Here is a 16,425-nt window from a genome sequence, read left to right as displayed (position 1 = left end):
TTGGTGTCACACAGACACAGAGCTGCTGCTGTTCAGATGCCCGGCCGCCCGCCCGCCGCACCGGGCAACACGCTGAGTGTTTCTGAGGGCCGACACCAGGATGCCTTGCTGCATCTTTCTGTTTCATTATGCTTTCATTCCGGGGGCAGGGGCCGCCAGTGAAGCGAGGAGAGCGGGGGCCAAGCAGGAGCCAGGAGGTGACTAAAGGGCCATTCCCCCCCCCCCCCCCCACCCCCGGCCCCTCTTGACACAGATTTCACACTGCACGCATCTCCCTGGAATATTACTCCCTTCACAGCCCCGATCAGATATGGCCTTGAGGGTCATCCGCGCAGCCTTCATAATATTGCATTTGGGTTTCCCCTGCATACCCGGTGAGATTCGGTAGATTCAGAGCAGATTGGTTTCTGGCTGGTGGAGGGCGCAGGAGGCAGAGAGGACACGGGATGAAGGGCAGGAGAAAGCAAGAGGATCAAATTTGTTTCGATTCAGCTGCGAGGTTGTTCTATTTGTGGTGTATGCTGCTGAAGTTTGGGAGGAGACACGTCAAGGGATATAGGGCTTGACTTCAGCCTCCCTGTTAGTCCAATCACTGTCAAGCTATGTCGAGAAAGAGTCAGGAGCTAAGATGGTCTGAAGGGGAGAGGCAGAGCAGAAGAATGTGACTATTAGCCAATAAAACATGGACTCTGCTACCCATCAGTCGACTTTCTCTGGAGTTCTGCACCTGCTTCTCTCTCGTGTTGTCATTTTATTGAAAAGGATTTATGACCAGTTTTAAAAGACAAAAACAATCACAAGGCTCTTCAATCTTAATTTCTGCAATTCTGACTGCAGGATTTATTAGAGGGATGATTAGATTTGTGCCAAATATCATCAAATATCTTCTGCGCGAATAAGCTTAGAATTCTGGATCTATGATGAACGCTGTTATTTGCAGATTGGGTTAGTGTACACATTAAAGTCAGTCAACAGAGAAATAAGTGATAACTTTGTGCCGCGGCGATAAAGAGATAATTACTCGGAGGGTTTTTTTTTTTTTTTTACCCGGAGCTTGTTGTTTAGTTGCTAAGCTACGCAGGTGCATGACTGCATAAATAAGGCACTGGAGTGTAGAATCTATTTCTTGCAGGAAGAGGATAATTGCTTTTCATTTTTTAGCGCTAATGACTCGTGGACTGCGACGACTTGAGGTCCGATTTCAGGTGAATTTCTGTGGCTGCATGTTGCGCTGGTGCCTATAGGTTTGAGGTTTGAGCATGCACGCCTCTTGTACAGAGCGCCTGTCAGTACAATCGCCCATTCTTCCCTTCATGCCTACTAAAAGCTCTCTGCATGAGCAACCCCTTCAAAACCTCCATCTCCCTCCTTTCATCTCTATTCACTTTGAGCACTCTGGACAAGTCTTTGTGCAGCCGTCTCCCCCCATGCCTCAAATATCTCTTCATAGAATTCACCTGCTTCTCTCTCTCTCTCTCTCTCTCTCTCTCGCTCTCTCTCTCTCTCAGAGCCATGTGATGTGGCGACCCTCTCAGCCCTCTCTATCCAGGCTTACCATCCACGTGGCCCAGAGCGGATTACATTCTTGACATCACTGTGCCAGATGTTTATGACTGAAATAGAAAATGGCAACTAACCTCGACACAAAGTCAAACAATACATTTTCATAAAACCTGATACCTCCCCCCCCCCCCCCCCATGTCTGAGCAGCTTCCTCTCCTTTATTAGGAGAGATTATCTTTGCTTAATGATCTCCCCTGTTTCCTTTGTCTTAACACATCCCTCTCTTTAATTGGATTCAGAGCCACTGTCTTCATTACCTTGTTCAGGAGACTAAATTGACTCACTTTTCTCTTATTTTTTTCACTTCATTGCTTGCATCTTTCCACTCCTCCACTCCTGCTGGAGCTCCAGCTCTCAAGCTCCCTTCAGTGAGCCCTCTGTGGAGATCAAATCGCCGATAAGCCGCGCACTGTAACATACACATTAGCGTGATTAAACCGGCCATTGCCAGTCCATTTATTAAAAGCTTCTGTGTGCAGGGTCGGAGGTCTATCCAGCTTGTGAAAAGACAAAAGGGGAAAAGCCAGGCTCTTGTAAATGCTAGTCTACATGGTGTGCATCGCTGCTATGCGTGTGTCGAAGCCTGACATCACTAGAGAGAAGTTAATGAGGGTTGCTTGCTGGGGGTATTTCTGACACAGAGCTGGCCTTCGGTGGGGGGAATTGAAGGTGTCATTATAAAGAGAGAGAGAGAGAGAGAGAGAGAGAGCCTGGTGAGAGGCGATAGCTGGGTGGGAAAAAAGTCTGCGGTGGGCTCAGCTCTGGCAGTGGGGCTACACGGGAGATTTAGGGCTTAGGTGATTGTTAGACGGAGCTCAGTTTGTTTTTGAACTACAGGCCTATGTTTTCCGCAGCTCTTTATGTGGACGCTGACTCTTTCCCCTACTTTGTACTGCACTCTCAGCAGTTTTAAAGAGGAGGATTAGACGCAGGAGCGTGCCTTGCTCTCGTCTGTGCCTGAGTGCATAGCCGTCTAATCTCTCGCACTGAGCAGAGAGGATTTGGATGAAATGACCTATGCTGCTCACTTCACTTTCTCTTCCCCTCCCAAGTCGAGAGAAAAATACCGTGCCGCATCCTTCCTTCCGTCACTCCCACTCTTTCCATTTTCCCTTCTGGATGACTTTACGCTCATCAGCATGCAGCACCACGCGGCTTGCTCCCGAGGACCAGGCAAGGCAAAGGCTGGCAGACAGGCAGGCAGACTTGTCAATAAGAGAACAACAGTCACAGGGCACCGCAGCGAGGCCTCCAGCCCCCGCCGCTGACGTCTCTCTCAGCAGCCTGGACTCCCTCTGTTTAATGAGCACGTAATTGTTGAGCAAGCAAAAGAGAAAGAGGGGAAGCGAGGAGGAAAAAGCAGCCGCGAGGTGAAAGGTGTAATAGAGAGACGGGAGAGAGAAGGGGGGGGGGGGGGGGGGGGGGTGAGGAAGGCACAAGGAGAGAATGTGCTTTTGAACAAAGTAAGATATGAAATAGCAACATTTGTCCTCACATGTGTGAGCAGTATTAGAAGAAACAGTGTCTTTATCAGAAGGACTGTAGGAGGGGAATGTGCTCAGTCTGATCTGACATTGAGAGCTGAAAGAGAAAGGCGGTCTCAAGGGCGACGTGGAAATATAACATTCAGTCGCTAAAAAGACAGCCATGAGTTGTGGCGAGGGCCTCGCTGCAGCGCGATACCAGCCGTAGAACTGCGGGATAAAGAACGAGATCAAGGACAAGTAGCGATGTTTCCAATGGGATCTGACAGGTTGAAAATGATAGTGGCTGACAGACGCACGGCTGAACGAGAAAAAGAAAGTTGTTGACCTTACTAGTACTGGCACGATACCAAGGCTGTGACTTTGATGCCAGCGTCTAATTTTAACATCTTTGAATTTGATACTTAAAAAACATCAAGCAGCATGAAACCACGTTTTTACAGACGGAGTAAAATGTTTTTTGTTTTTTTTCCCTATCAGGCAAAAATAGAGTTCTACAAAGTGAGTCACTGAAAAGCCATCAACTCTTTTTCACAGGAACATTTCCACCCAAGTTGTGCGAGACAGCTTTTATCATTCACACATATCAAATTCATGAGGAGCCGGGTGCGATGTTAATATGGATTTTTTAGCTCGTGGATAAATTTGAGAACATATTGAATGTTTAAAAATTCAATATTACACTCATTTTTCATCACCTTCATACAGGGAGGGGGGGGGGCTGTATTACAACTTTCAGTCACCGGGGACGACGAGGACAGGACACCCATCCTCTCGCTCATTACCACTTGGAAGTTTGACTCCACTCCCAGCATGCCGTGCCACTCTCCCATGACCACCCGAAGCTGATTTCAAATAAATCTGTGCTCTGATTGCACAGCTCCCTGGCTCTTTTCCTCCCCTGCAGACACCGAGCAGCGGAGCAGAGACACACAACCCACAAGTCTGCATTAGCCTGTGGTGCTCCAGGCAACGCGAGGGGAGGCCATCTTACCCGGAGAAAATGATGGATGTAATATAGATATGCTTATCTGTCATTAAGCTCCGGCTCTGTCCTCCCTCTGCCTCTCTTCAGGGAGAGAGCAGGGGGGGGATTTCAATCAGACTACTGAAGACTAGAACGCTCGTGAGATGTGCTGAGGCCAGCAGCTAATCAGTCATATCTCTGTGGAGAAGACACAGACTTAACAGCAGGAGCATCCATCTCTGGGCATGTCTGCTATATTCCATCTTTGTCAATCGTCCGACCTTGCGCTCATACCTCCTGTGTCTTCTCCTACAAACCACTCAGCACCAAAAAACTTTCCAAACATGTTTTGGGGTAAGCTGCATGTGTGGTGTGCTGTTGTCATGTACAGTATGTAGTAGAGCTGCTTCCATTCCAAATATGTTCTTTACCACTCAATTTTCTAGACATTTTCCGGAGTGCAGATGTGGAAAAAAAGGCTCTTAAGAAATCTCAAATCCAAACCAGTACAACAGCAGAGACTACAGGCAACCTTGCACTGGCTGGGCTGCAATCTCTGCCCCCTTAATAATAGCACAGCGACGCTAAAAGGGCTCCTGAAACATAAGGACGGTATGAGGTGAACACTAAAGGGAGCTGCAGGAGAGTAGGTGGTGGGGTGGAGTCTGGTGAAGGCGGCTACAGCAGCTCTGAAGCCTCTCTATAATTAGCTGCAGAAGATCAAATGACTTTTAATGGGTTTGTCTGAAAACAGCAGACTATTTCAGATTTGCGCTTGGAGCTATATTCATATCTCATCAAACTAATGGAATTCTCCCGAGTGCCTGATTGGGTTTTATCTCTGATCAAAATGGCTGATAGAGGTGCACGGCTGCTGCATTCACGAGCTGCAGGATTTCAATACAAAAGTCCCGGTTAAGGTCACTACTATACAAAATGGAAAATGATTGTAAAAAAAAAAACAATACACATGATGTAAAATGACACAAGTAGTCCTTCAACACTCAGACTTCCTGGTTTGATTGACGTGTCATTGTTGCTTTATAGGAGTCATTTCTTAGGGATGTTTCAGTGTGTGAATGGTCTTATAATAACTCCCTGTGACAGATAATGGAAACCTCTACTGGTCATTAGTTAGAGAATGAACATGAGAGATACTACAAGGATCATTTCAGGGTCATAGCTCGTCCTCATGTCTGATCCGTGGAGGGACGTCTGGTGCAGAATGCTAAACATGCAGTATCACACAGCACAGATACACACACAGTGGAGTGGTTTAGTCACGACTCACGATACAAGAATTCTTATCTGCAATTTGATACTACTAAAAATCAAAATGATGCCTGTTTTCCTCAAAATCCAAAATAGAAGTACTAGGCAACAAATATCAGTTCATTCGATTATCAAAGATTTCTGGCCAACTGTCTAAATTGCAAACCCTAATTGTACAAAACTTGTGTGATTTAGACAGCATGCTAGAGGTTTCCTGCACTCACTGATGGGTTAATTCCTCTCCTACTCAACCCTACTGAACAAATAAGTTTCAGTTAGGGATGCACAAATGCATCGGTTCAACATCGGTATTGGCCGCACTGCACATTGGGAAATAATTTGGCATGAGTCGTTGTGGGTAGATGAAGTCAGCTGTTGAGCAACCTGACTTTTTTTTCGGCTTTGTTGGAGTCTTACACCAAAAGACGTCAGGAATCAAACACCGGAATTGCCTAAGTTGTTATTCAAACATTTGGTATCATCCCTGATTTTTTTAAATTGGTGCATTCAGTACTTTCCCATACTATCACTCATTAAAATAACAATGACTTAGTTGTGTTAAAACAAGTGGTATCGAAAAAGTATGCGGAATTATGACAGAGGTGGAACAAATGATTAAATTATCAACAAACTATTTTGAAAACTGATTCACAATTTTGATATTTTTCATCATAAAAAGCTAAATATTTGTCCGTCCCAACTTCTGTAATTTGATGGTTTTCTGCTTCCTCTGTTTCCTGTCGTAGTTTACTGAATAACTTGTGATTTAAAATGTTGATTTGACAAAGCCTCCGTGTCATCTTGGGCTTTACGCCTCGTAATAAGCCTGTTCCTAGAAGTTTATTGGCTCTGCATAATAAAACTGTGTAACTGGAAAACTTGTGTCGAGCTGATGCAGGGGGAAATAAAGGGAAACACAGGCCGAGACAGAAGGGGGGAGATTCTTCTGCTCGTTCTCTCCCCGAAAATTATTGCCACTTCATGTTTGTGTGCCTGTGGGTCTCCTTTTATTTCCCAGGCTTTCCTGCTAGAAATGAAGCTACATTCATTTCCACCACTCTGTCTTCTTTGCTTTTCTATTTTCGTCTGAGGAAAATATGTCCCAAGAACTGCAGCCAGGCTTTAACTCTGGTTTATGTTTTTTTCCTTCTCCTAAAATTATATGATACACAAACTTTCTTTTTATTGCTTCTGTGAGGGGCAGGGAGGGAATCTGCAGGCTAACGCTCTTCATCACACATGAACACCTCTTATTGAATTAATTACAGCTCATGGACAAAAGGAGCTTATAGATAATTAGGGAGCAAAAAAAACTCAAAGGAAGATTTCTTATCTCCTTATAAAGAGGAAGGAAATTCTGCTCCGGAAGTCTCTGGTTGAATACTCGCTTCTCCCTTTCTCCTGCTTGGAAGGTGAAATCTCCCCTCTGTTCTGTCTGGTTCCCTGGTGGACCATCCTACAGAGCTGCTGTTTGTCCTTGGCCACCTTCTCCTTGAGAAAGTGCTGTATCAGACAGGCTGCTAACAGGGCCGTCACATAGCTGGAGCACCAGCGGCGGCAGCAGCAGCAGCAGCCGCAGCAGAGGTCTCTCTCTCTGGGGATATACAGTTACACTGCACTGCCTCTATCTCTTACCGTTCGGACATTTTCATTTCCCCCCCACTCTCCTGAGGAAAAGAGGATAAACTAAGAGGCAGGATGAACTCCATGCCACTGTTGGTTCCACTCTGGATGATACCATTCCCACTGAAGTTATAGGGGGGGGTAAAGAGAGAGACGGACATATAGGCTCTGTAAGCAGGAAGACGGGCAGGGGAGAGGGAGCTGGAACTAACGCGCTCTGTTTTCCCTGGCAGCGGATGAAGTATTTGTTCAGTGTTGCTCAGCAAAACAGAGCAACACAGCAGCAAAAAGCAGCCCGCCAGTCAATCCCGCAAGCTTTATCAAAAACAAGAGCAACCCAACCTCTACCCCCGACGTGCCGATAATATAAAGGAAGGGGCCTGATTCAGCAGGACTCCTCATAGCTCTCAAATCACCACCAAAAAAAAACAGATAACAGACTCTGTGGCTGTGAGAGTCCCCAAGAACTTCACAAAGCATGCTGAATGTGACGCCAAAAGACATACAAAACATCAAAAATGGCCTCCCAGTGGAGACGAGCTGCAGAAAGAGCCACAAACATCCACAAGAAAAACAAACAGACAAAACACACACACACAGGCGCTCGAACACAAAAAGAGACAAAGAAAAGACATCAATTAGAACTAAAGTTGGGAAAACTGGGTCTGATTTGAATACTATATTGTTCGACAAGAGAGTCAAAATTCAAACATGAGACAAAAATGTGTGCTCTTATATCTTCTGTTGGAGCTGAGCCGAGCGTGCAAACTCTCCTCATCCATCCTATTTCATTTTATACAGAAAATCGGTGCAGGCTTTGTCCGAGCATGTGTATATATGATCCACCAAAAAAGGAGCGACACCTGAATATGAGGGGGGGGGGGGGCAGCAGTCCTTCTCACACATAAAGAGAGAGTATGAGCGACAGAGGAAGAGACAGGGGGTTGCATAGGCAAATACACAAGTGCACTATAACTCATACTAGATAGCACACCAGATATTTTATTCATGGGAAGAAAACCCAAGCAGCAAGAGTGACTCACTGAGCCACAGGGACACAAACACACACACACACTAACACACACACGCTCAGGCTCAGGCTGAGTAGGGGAGGGAGGGGGGGGGGGTGACAGGGTTTAACCCACCTACAATGCCTCTTCATTCTCAAACAGAAAAACACATTAAAAAGTAAAAGTCTGAAATGGCAGGGCTCCTTTCAGGGGGATTAAAGGGACTGGTTTTATTTTTTTGTCTCCAGAAGTTGCCAGTTGAGTGTACAGCTTTATCACAGGAAGAGAGCGGCTCACAGCACAACACAGCGAGGCCGTTTGCTCTTCGGGCGACGCATTCCTGAGCACTCTGCCATATAAACTGACAAAAGGAATTCTCATGCAGCCGTGCTGAGCCAGACTATTGTCTCAAAAAAACAAAAAACAAAAAACACAGGTGTAGCAGTGGTTCACCGTGGGAGTGTATGGAGGATGTTGCAGATTGCTCCACATATTGCGGGAGGCCCTGGTGCAACTTAAGTGATGCGCAGTCATCAGTGAACCCGCTCACACCGCCGCCAAGTCCCCTGCTGCCCCGCCTGGGATCTCTCACTGAGAAAAAACTCAGACTAAATATGTGATGAGTTGAGCTGTTAGAGGATTCAGGCGTACAAACACACACGCACACACACACATTCACGCAGGCAGATTTAAAAAAAAAACAAAAAAAACGCATTTCCAGATGCAAAAAAAAAAAAAAAGGAGGCGACTCCGCTCACTAGAGATAATTAGAGCGCACGCAGAGACCTGGGAGACAAAGCCTGGCATCGTGAGAACAAGGCTCGTCTGATGGGGGCCCTCTCTATTTAAATCCCCGAGATGAGCTGAGAGTGTGTCTGTCGATGGAGTCGCTCCAGGAGACGTGCACGGGCTTGGAGGGAAGAAACCAGCCAAAGCATTAAAAAAAAAAAAAAAAGACAGGCAGAGACAAAAAAGCCAGAGATGAACAGAGTGGCAGGTTGTGTGTTTGAGGGAAATGAAAGGACAGAGAAGTAGAGCTTGGATTCAATCAGACATCCCTTCCTTCTGTTAGTCACAGAGTACAGATCAGACGAGCACCAGCGAAAATTACACACAGGTGACTCACTGTGTTCTGAGCCACTTTGAAGTTAGCTTGCCTCTGCAGGGCTTGGAAACGAGGGTTTGACGGAGAGGGAGTGGGTGGTTAGGGAGTGAACTGAGTGAGCGTCAGTGTTATGAGTGTACGAGCACACAGAGAAGAGGGGGGCTGGGCTCCGGGATTAGTACCTTTCCTTTCGCAGATCTTTAAGCACCAAGTGTGTCTTGTCACTAAGAGGATTCACAGGGATACAGGGTTGTCCCCCAAACAATCGAAAGCAAGATTTATTCAACGCTAATCTTTGAATTCAAGGGCGAGCGAGGCTGATTCTCAGCTGATGGAGCACATGCTGATGATACCTTCAACATTGATTGACACGGGCGGAGCGTGGAGGTCAAGAAGGCGATCTTCACCAGCTTAGGGAAGAGAGAAGAAGCAGCCTAATGAAGACTTTGCTCCACCGCCCACAACGACATGTTGCGAGATCATTATCAGATATACAAAGTGCTTCTGATTGTTGTTGTTTTTTCTTCTTTTCCAGGCATAAAAATACGCCTCCAACGCTCTGCCTTTGCCCTCGTTTTCTGCTCGGGTATCTTGATCACCTATGTGTGCTTATGACACCCTGGGTTGGCCCGGCTATTCAGAGGCACACAATGGGAGCTCATAGAGAATCAGTCAGCCCTGCTAACGGACCGGCTCCATAGCACCCGCCCAGACAATCACAGCCGACTAGGGGCTTTCATTCAGATGCAATTGTTCATTATCAGCCCATATCCAGAGCTAACACACACACAAGAGCACACATCAGTATCCAAGCTCGGCTAGAAGCACACACAGCTTAACATGATGCACACACACTTGGGATGATAAAGCAAAAAAAAAAATGCCGCAAGAGGACTGCAACCAGAGGGCAATAAGCACAGCAGCGGTCCAGCTTTTGGTTATGACTGATTTTTATTTCCACCTCTTCTTCTCCTATAGGGTACAACTATCCAACATTTCTGCACATCTGGAGAGCGGATCATGCGTGTGCGTTGCTCTAGAAAATCCTCGACCAGTACATGTTTGCAAACAGAGCCTATTAAGTCACTCCAGCAGCACCAGTTAACGCTGCATGTTCCTTCAATAAAAGCTTCATATGAATGAGATGTGTCTCAGAATATTTGATGCAACACTGCACACACTGGAAAAATACAGATTTTGCAGAAATCTGATGCTGTATGACATAATGCTCAGTCATTTCTTTCACCATTTGTCATGGCTGGGATAATCTCTGCTTGCTTGCGAAGGAGAATAAAATGTACCCAGATTGCTTTAACTGTTCCAGATATCTTGAATTCCATTAATCCAGCGGGGAGCTTTATCTGCAAATGTCTTCAGTGTGATGCAACTCTCTCTGAGAACAACCTGCTCTGTGGTTCTGTTCTGCGCACTATAGTTCTAAATGAGCTCCAGAAAATTTCAGCTGCTCAGTCTGGATTTTCCACAAGCGAGTGGATTTGAAAATTCAACCCATGGTTTTGTTGTGATGTGGGGAACAAAAAAGGAATATCAGAAAATATAAGGAGAGATACAGTGGGTATAAAGAGCTAGAAATCACCCCGAGGAAAAAGCCCCTTTGAAGCCTTTGCAGACTGTAAAGCCAGCGACACAAAGATGCTCCGATGAGAGAGACGGGGGTGAAACACAGCTGAAGAAACAAAAAGCTCACAATCTAGCATTCTCACAGGTATCTGACAAAACAAAAGCGTTTACACAGCTGAAGTAGCTGGCTAATCCCAAAAAAAAAAAAAAAAAAAAAAAAAGAAGGAAACAAGAGGGCCGCCCGCCTCGGTGCTATGACACCTCTACAATCAGTGCAACACACAAAGAGGCGAGGGAACAATGGGAGACGAGAGGTGGGCAGAGGGAATAAACCATCCCTGACCGACAGTGAGTGCGTCTCCGAGGAGCTCTCACCGGCTCGTAAATTTCAAGCTCAAGGTCCAGAGGAGCGAGCGCAGTCAAGCTCAGCAGAGTCTATACCTCGGCGTTGCGTCCACGGGCTCATCAGCAGCCGGGCCCGGGCCTGCACACACCAGCTGCACTGACAAACAACAGCATCAACATCTGTTGGGTTTATTTGGCAGACATGGTTCAAACAAGTCAGAATTACACAAGAGAGGGACACAGAGCTTTGGATTTCTGCTGAGAAAAGGACACTTTAATCTGTTTAACCTTCGATTTCAATTAACTGAGACGTTTTGTGAGCCGTTTAGATCCATTAATCATATCCATCTATTCTTTCTATGACCCAAAGGTTTCCACACTTTTGATTTAAGCCACAGGCGGACATTCAGGCGTTTGTTTATTCCAAAGTCGGGTAGTCTCATGTAGACTATGAAGGCAAAGAAGCAGGTGTGAAACAGTGATATGAAAAAACATCTTTTCTGTGTTTGACTGCAAAAAGGAGAAAAAAAAGCCTCGTCCTTTTAGCACAGTCATCGATTAAACCACGGGAATCCTCAGCATGTGCCCGTACAGTCCATGGCACACATGGCAGACACCATAAATTTCTCAATTTAATCTGGGTGACTGATCAGGAGAATGTATTGATTTCACCCATTAATCATCTCAGGAGAGTCTGTACAGTATCGATCAGCACGTCTGTGAGCTTAGAGAGGTTGACTGAGGAGGCAATCATTGGCGAGGGGATGGGTCTTTTGTGAGAAGGGTGCAGCAGCATAGATTTTGTTGGGGGGGGGGGCATAATAACCATTATTCCCCCCCCCCCCCCTTCAACACAATGCCAGCCGATACTGCCTCAAAATGGCCGAGGTCTTTGTCGCAAAACGCAGGAGATAAGAGAGACACATCCCCCCTGATAATCACTTTGCACAGCGGTGCCAGGAGCAGACGTCTTGTTAAAAAATGTTTTGTCATGGTTGCTCCAACAGTGAGCAGGAGCACTTGTGTTTACTCTCTAGGGGGGGGGGGGGGGGCTGTTTGTTCTGAAAACGGTTGCATTGTTATCCGATGACACACACGTCTGACACTGCGGGTTATCAGCGTCTACAGGGACAATAACCTGTGAGCCGGCAGGAAAATAGGGCAGCAGGTAGGTAGGCAAGGGAGTGTGTGTGTGTGTGTGTGTGTGTGAGTGGGTGTGTGTTTGTACAGGATGAACCTACATTTGAGCAATCTGGACTCAACAAATGGACTTCAGTCTATAAGTTTGTCAAATTTAAAACAAAATCACATATTTTAATGATCGATAGCGATGAAAAGTACCAAATCTTCAAAACAATACAACTATTTCATAAGACAGGTGTGTAGGAGAGGAGGCAGGAAAACTACTGCACGGAATTGAACATCTACGTTGGCAACATTTTGGTAGGATTAGTTTAACATCGCCAACTTATTTGTGCAATTTGGAGAACGTAGCCTCCAGTTACAGTTTGATATCAAAGTTTAAAATCCTGGTATTGTGACAACCCTCCTCCTCGTGTGCTGTGTTAGAATATTGACAACAAATCTTTTTTTCTAAATAAGAGAATCAGACAGTATAAAGTATGAGCAGGGGGCCCGCCTGCAGCACAGCTCTGCTATGAGGGGGGGGGGCATCCTGTTCAGACAGGAAAAGCAGGAGTTTGAATACCTGGATAAAGGATTTCCTCCTCTCTGTTAAAACACAACATAAACAAACATGATGGACACAACTGTTGCAGGGGAGACTAATGTGTGTGATAAGTCCTGTGTGTGTGTGTGTGTGTGTGTCCCCCTCCCCAAAGGGCCTCACAAAGAGACAGCTGTCTTTCATTTGATCTCTGCAGCAAACCCCTCTCTGCTGTAAATCTGCGTTCAGCTCCTTCCTGCAGCACATTGTTTAAAGTCAACACCAACAAACAGCAAAGCAGAACTCAACACTGACCTGAGAGCTGGATCATTAATCTTTAACCACGACCTGTTATTAGATCAGCATTCATGCACACACGGTGAAAACCTATAAACTGCTGCATGGATGTAAGTGTCATGAGGTAAATTCCACTACTTGTGTGAATGAATGTTTTTCAGGGAGAAGAAAAAAAACAAACACTCTACAGTTACATCAAGATAAAATTAGGATGTCAGCAGAGCTTCGCCAGAAATGCCTCATGTGCGGAGAGGACAAAAATACAGGCCGAGGAGGTTTTGCTTTTTTTTCCCTGAGCAAAAACATCCGCAGGGTTTTAATCCGGAGTCAGACTAACATGGCACAGAATCAATGTGAAAACATTTCAGGTTACGCACCTCGATGTAGCCGGCCAGCGCTGGAACCACAATGCCCAAAATCAGGACAGATATCGCAGGGACTGACCCCATCTTCAGGATTCTTGCGCTGCTGGAAAAGAACTTGTATCCTGAGAGCCGTGTGTGCGTGAAGTGGCGTCCGTGGGAATAAAGAGAGAAAAGCAGAAAAAGTCCTGGGAAGAATGTGACGGTCTGTCCGGAGAGCGGCACGACCCCGCTCCGCTTGTTTTGTTACCCGAGCTCGACAGAAAATGTTGGAGGGAGCCTGTGGGGTGTGTGTGTGTGTGTCGGTCTCCTCTGGAAATGTGGACTGTGTGGTGTGTGTGTGAGATAGAGAGAGAGAGCGAGAGAGAGAGAGAGAGAGAGTGTGTGCGCTCTGGTTTGTGCTGCCTCCTCCCTCCTCTACCCCCGTCTGATCCACAGAGAAGATCAATGCGCCACCTGGCGGCCGTCTCCAGGAACATCCGCCCAATAACAACTTATCCTGGGTTAGTCCTGTGATTAATAATATTAATAATATCTGCAGAATAACACTTGATTTATGAGTACATTAATACGGCACACTGCAAGTAAGAGCTACTTCAAAGTGTTTCCATTTGTACACTTTATTTTAGAGGAAATATTCTGCATAACTTCACAAATAAAGCGTCTTTGAGTATTTAGAAAAGCGCTATATAAATCTAATTTATTATTATTGTTGTTGTTGTTGTTGTTGTTGTTGTTGTTGTTGTTGTTGTGCAACACCAGCCTGTCTGAATGCTGCTAACACACAAATACATCATTTAAAAAAAATTAAAAAGAAATCACATTAAAACACTCCCAGAGAGAACACAATTAATGTGTTTAATGGTTGTATCAGTCGTCACAAAAAGATGTGTTAGTTAAGTTTAAGAGACAGATCAACACTTTAAAGTACTCCACAAGTAACAGTTCAAAATGTGTGTATGAAAATGTACCAACTTATAAAATGTTATGTTTGTACAAAGAATCAAAACTGCCCATCCTGCAAAAATGTTTTTCTATTTGACATTCATAACTGATGATTATTGTTTAATGGCAGCAGTTACACCAGTAAAGGATGTAAGATGAGCTTTAGTTTGTAGTGAAGGAAAGTTTGTTTCATTCAATCATCTGAATCCAGTTCTTTCAATGCTGCTGAGCTGAATGACAGAACACTGACACTTGATCAGTAGAAAGGTAAATCACTGTGAATGATTTGAAGTCGTAGTGAGACAAAATGGGATAAAACTAAAGTTATGAGCTACTTGTACCGAACTTAAATCTTTCAACACAGACGTTTTCACGTTTCTAAGGCTGAGTCCTAATCTGACATTTGACCTTTGACTCCAAATCAGAACCAGATACAGAATTAACTGAAACAATGTTCAGCAGAGCTCATCAATATACATGAACTATTGACGAGCTTGAATTATTGATGAGCTTATTTCAGTAGATCAGTTTGGACATGAAAATAAAGACACCAAACTAAGGTGACTCTGAATGTGTTTTTTTTTCCCCATACAAAAAGTATTTATCTTGACAATATCGTCTTTATAATGATAACACACAGAGACTGTGTTCATTTTGTAAAGGTGTTAATACTGTTAAATATATAAAAACATTTTCTTTTTCCTAGTAATTTGAATACAGTACGTTCACTAGAAATCTGTATTTGAATGAAGCATTTGTTTTCAATGTGCGTACATGAGATAGGAACCTGAACTTCTTCTATAAATAAACTTGACTTCTTCCACTGCCAAATGTAACAAAGAAAAGCAGAACAAAAAAAACACTCAGGAAGCGAAACTGTCTGAGAGCTTTCACAGTGTCTGAACATCCACCTGAGGCTGAGCACAACAGGACATCATGAGGTGTTTCTCCTCTTGCTTAATGGCCCCTGTATGTTATTGAGTAATAAAGAATTCAATTAAATAGATGATGGCTATTTAGTAATAAACATATTTGATATCACATTAGGCTTTTTTTTTGTAGAAACACAAAAATAGTCTGGATTTTGTATTTTTTATGTTTGAAGGCAAGGTGACAAATACAGATTTGTTATATTGATGTTGAAATACACACACACACACACACACACACACACACACACACACACACACACACACACACACACACACACACACACACACACACACACACACACTGATTGGATCACATCATTTCAGACTCATTTCTTTTCTGTCTCCATTGTCACTTGTGTTCCTCTCTGATGGCTTATTGAGAAACGCATCATGCAGATGTCTTCTTTGCTTCAGGCCCAGCGATCACAGCGGTGATTAATTCCTCAAACATCAGCTGTTAGACGAGTGAGAACAAGTTCAATTTCGCACACGCTGTGTCTAATCTTGGGACGTGTCAATTTGATCCCATGCTGCCTGCAAAAACACTTCTGAAAAAAAAAAAAAAAGAAAAAACAGGTTAGGGGATTGTTTTTGTAATTTAGCTCCCAAAGTAACCGAGAGGAAGAGAGGATATGTTTAAATCTATTTAGCTGTTATACCTTTTCTGTTTTTTGGCCATATGGGAAATAAGCAGATTGATATGTGGTGCTTGTTTGAGTTATATACATAATAACACTTTTCAGCTTACTGAACCTAAACAATTATAAAGTGATTGGTGCTACAGTAATGCAAAGTGGAGCAAATTACTTATAATGCAATATACCCTCCTAATCCTTTAAAGTTAGACCGTACATAACCTTTAATACACAGATAACATGTAGGCTACAAAACAGTAGAAAAGAAATCAAGAAACATTACACACTGATTTTAGTCTTTGCCAACTCATCAGAGGTATATGTAGGTATAAAAGTGACATATATACGGCCATATACTTTATTAAATCATCGAATAAGAGCAGACGCCCCCCTGGAGTATAATCAGCTATTATACTGAAAGTGATTCAGCAGGCCTCAACAAATAGGCTAGAGATGAATAATGAAACACTTCATCATTAACTTCTTTCAGGAGGAATTCAGGCTGATAATAATAATGATGATTAGTTTTACTACACGGGCTACATTTTGAATTATAAACTACACACAAATAATAATAATCTTAACCACATTGAGACTTAGTTTTATGTGGAGTATTTAACTGGAGGTGTAATTACTCT

The 16,425-nt window shown here is 44.2% G+C and overlaps 1 protein-coding gene across 5 annotated transcripts in view; it reads right to left on the bottom strand.

Moving 5' to 3' along the window:
- The window catches only part of aplp2 (amyloid beta (A4) precursor-like protein 2), a 55,456-nt gene extending 41,841 nt beyond the window's left edge, over window positions 1–13,615 (bottom strand). For 3 of the 5 annotated variants that reach the window (XM_020649185.3, XM_020649187.3, XM_065960332.1), the window contains exon 1: window positions 13,291–13,614. In XM_020649185.3, the coding sequence (XP_020504841.1) occupies window positions 13,291–13,362 (72 nt within the window). In that variant the 5' untranslated portion in view covers window positions 13,363–13,614. Of the gene's footprint in view, window positions 1–13,290 lie in introns of all 5 variants that reach the window. The other 2 variants (XM_020649188.3, XM_020649186.3) reach the window with 2 other exon arrangements.
- Between the last annotated feature and the right edge of the window lie 2,810 nt (window positions 13,616–16,425).

Source organism: Labrus bergylta, chromosome 11 (assembly GCF_963930695.1).
Source record: "Labrus bergylta chromosome 11, fLabBer1.1, whole genome shotgun sequence".
In the NCBI taxonomy this organism is placed as follows: domain Eukaryota; kingdom Metazoa; phylum Chordata; class Actinopteri; order Labriformes; family Labridae; genus Labrus; species Labrus bergylta.
Note: the sequence above shows the minus strand (reverse complement) of the source record. Positions and strands in the feature narration are given on the sequence as shown.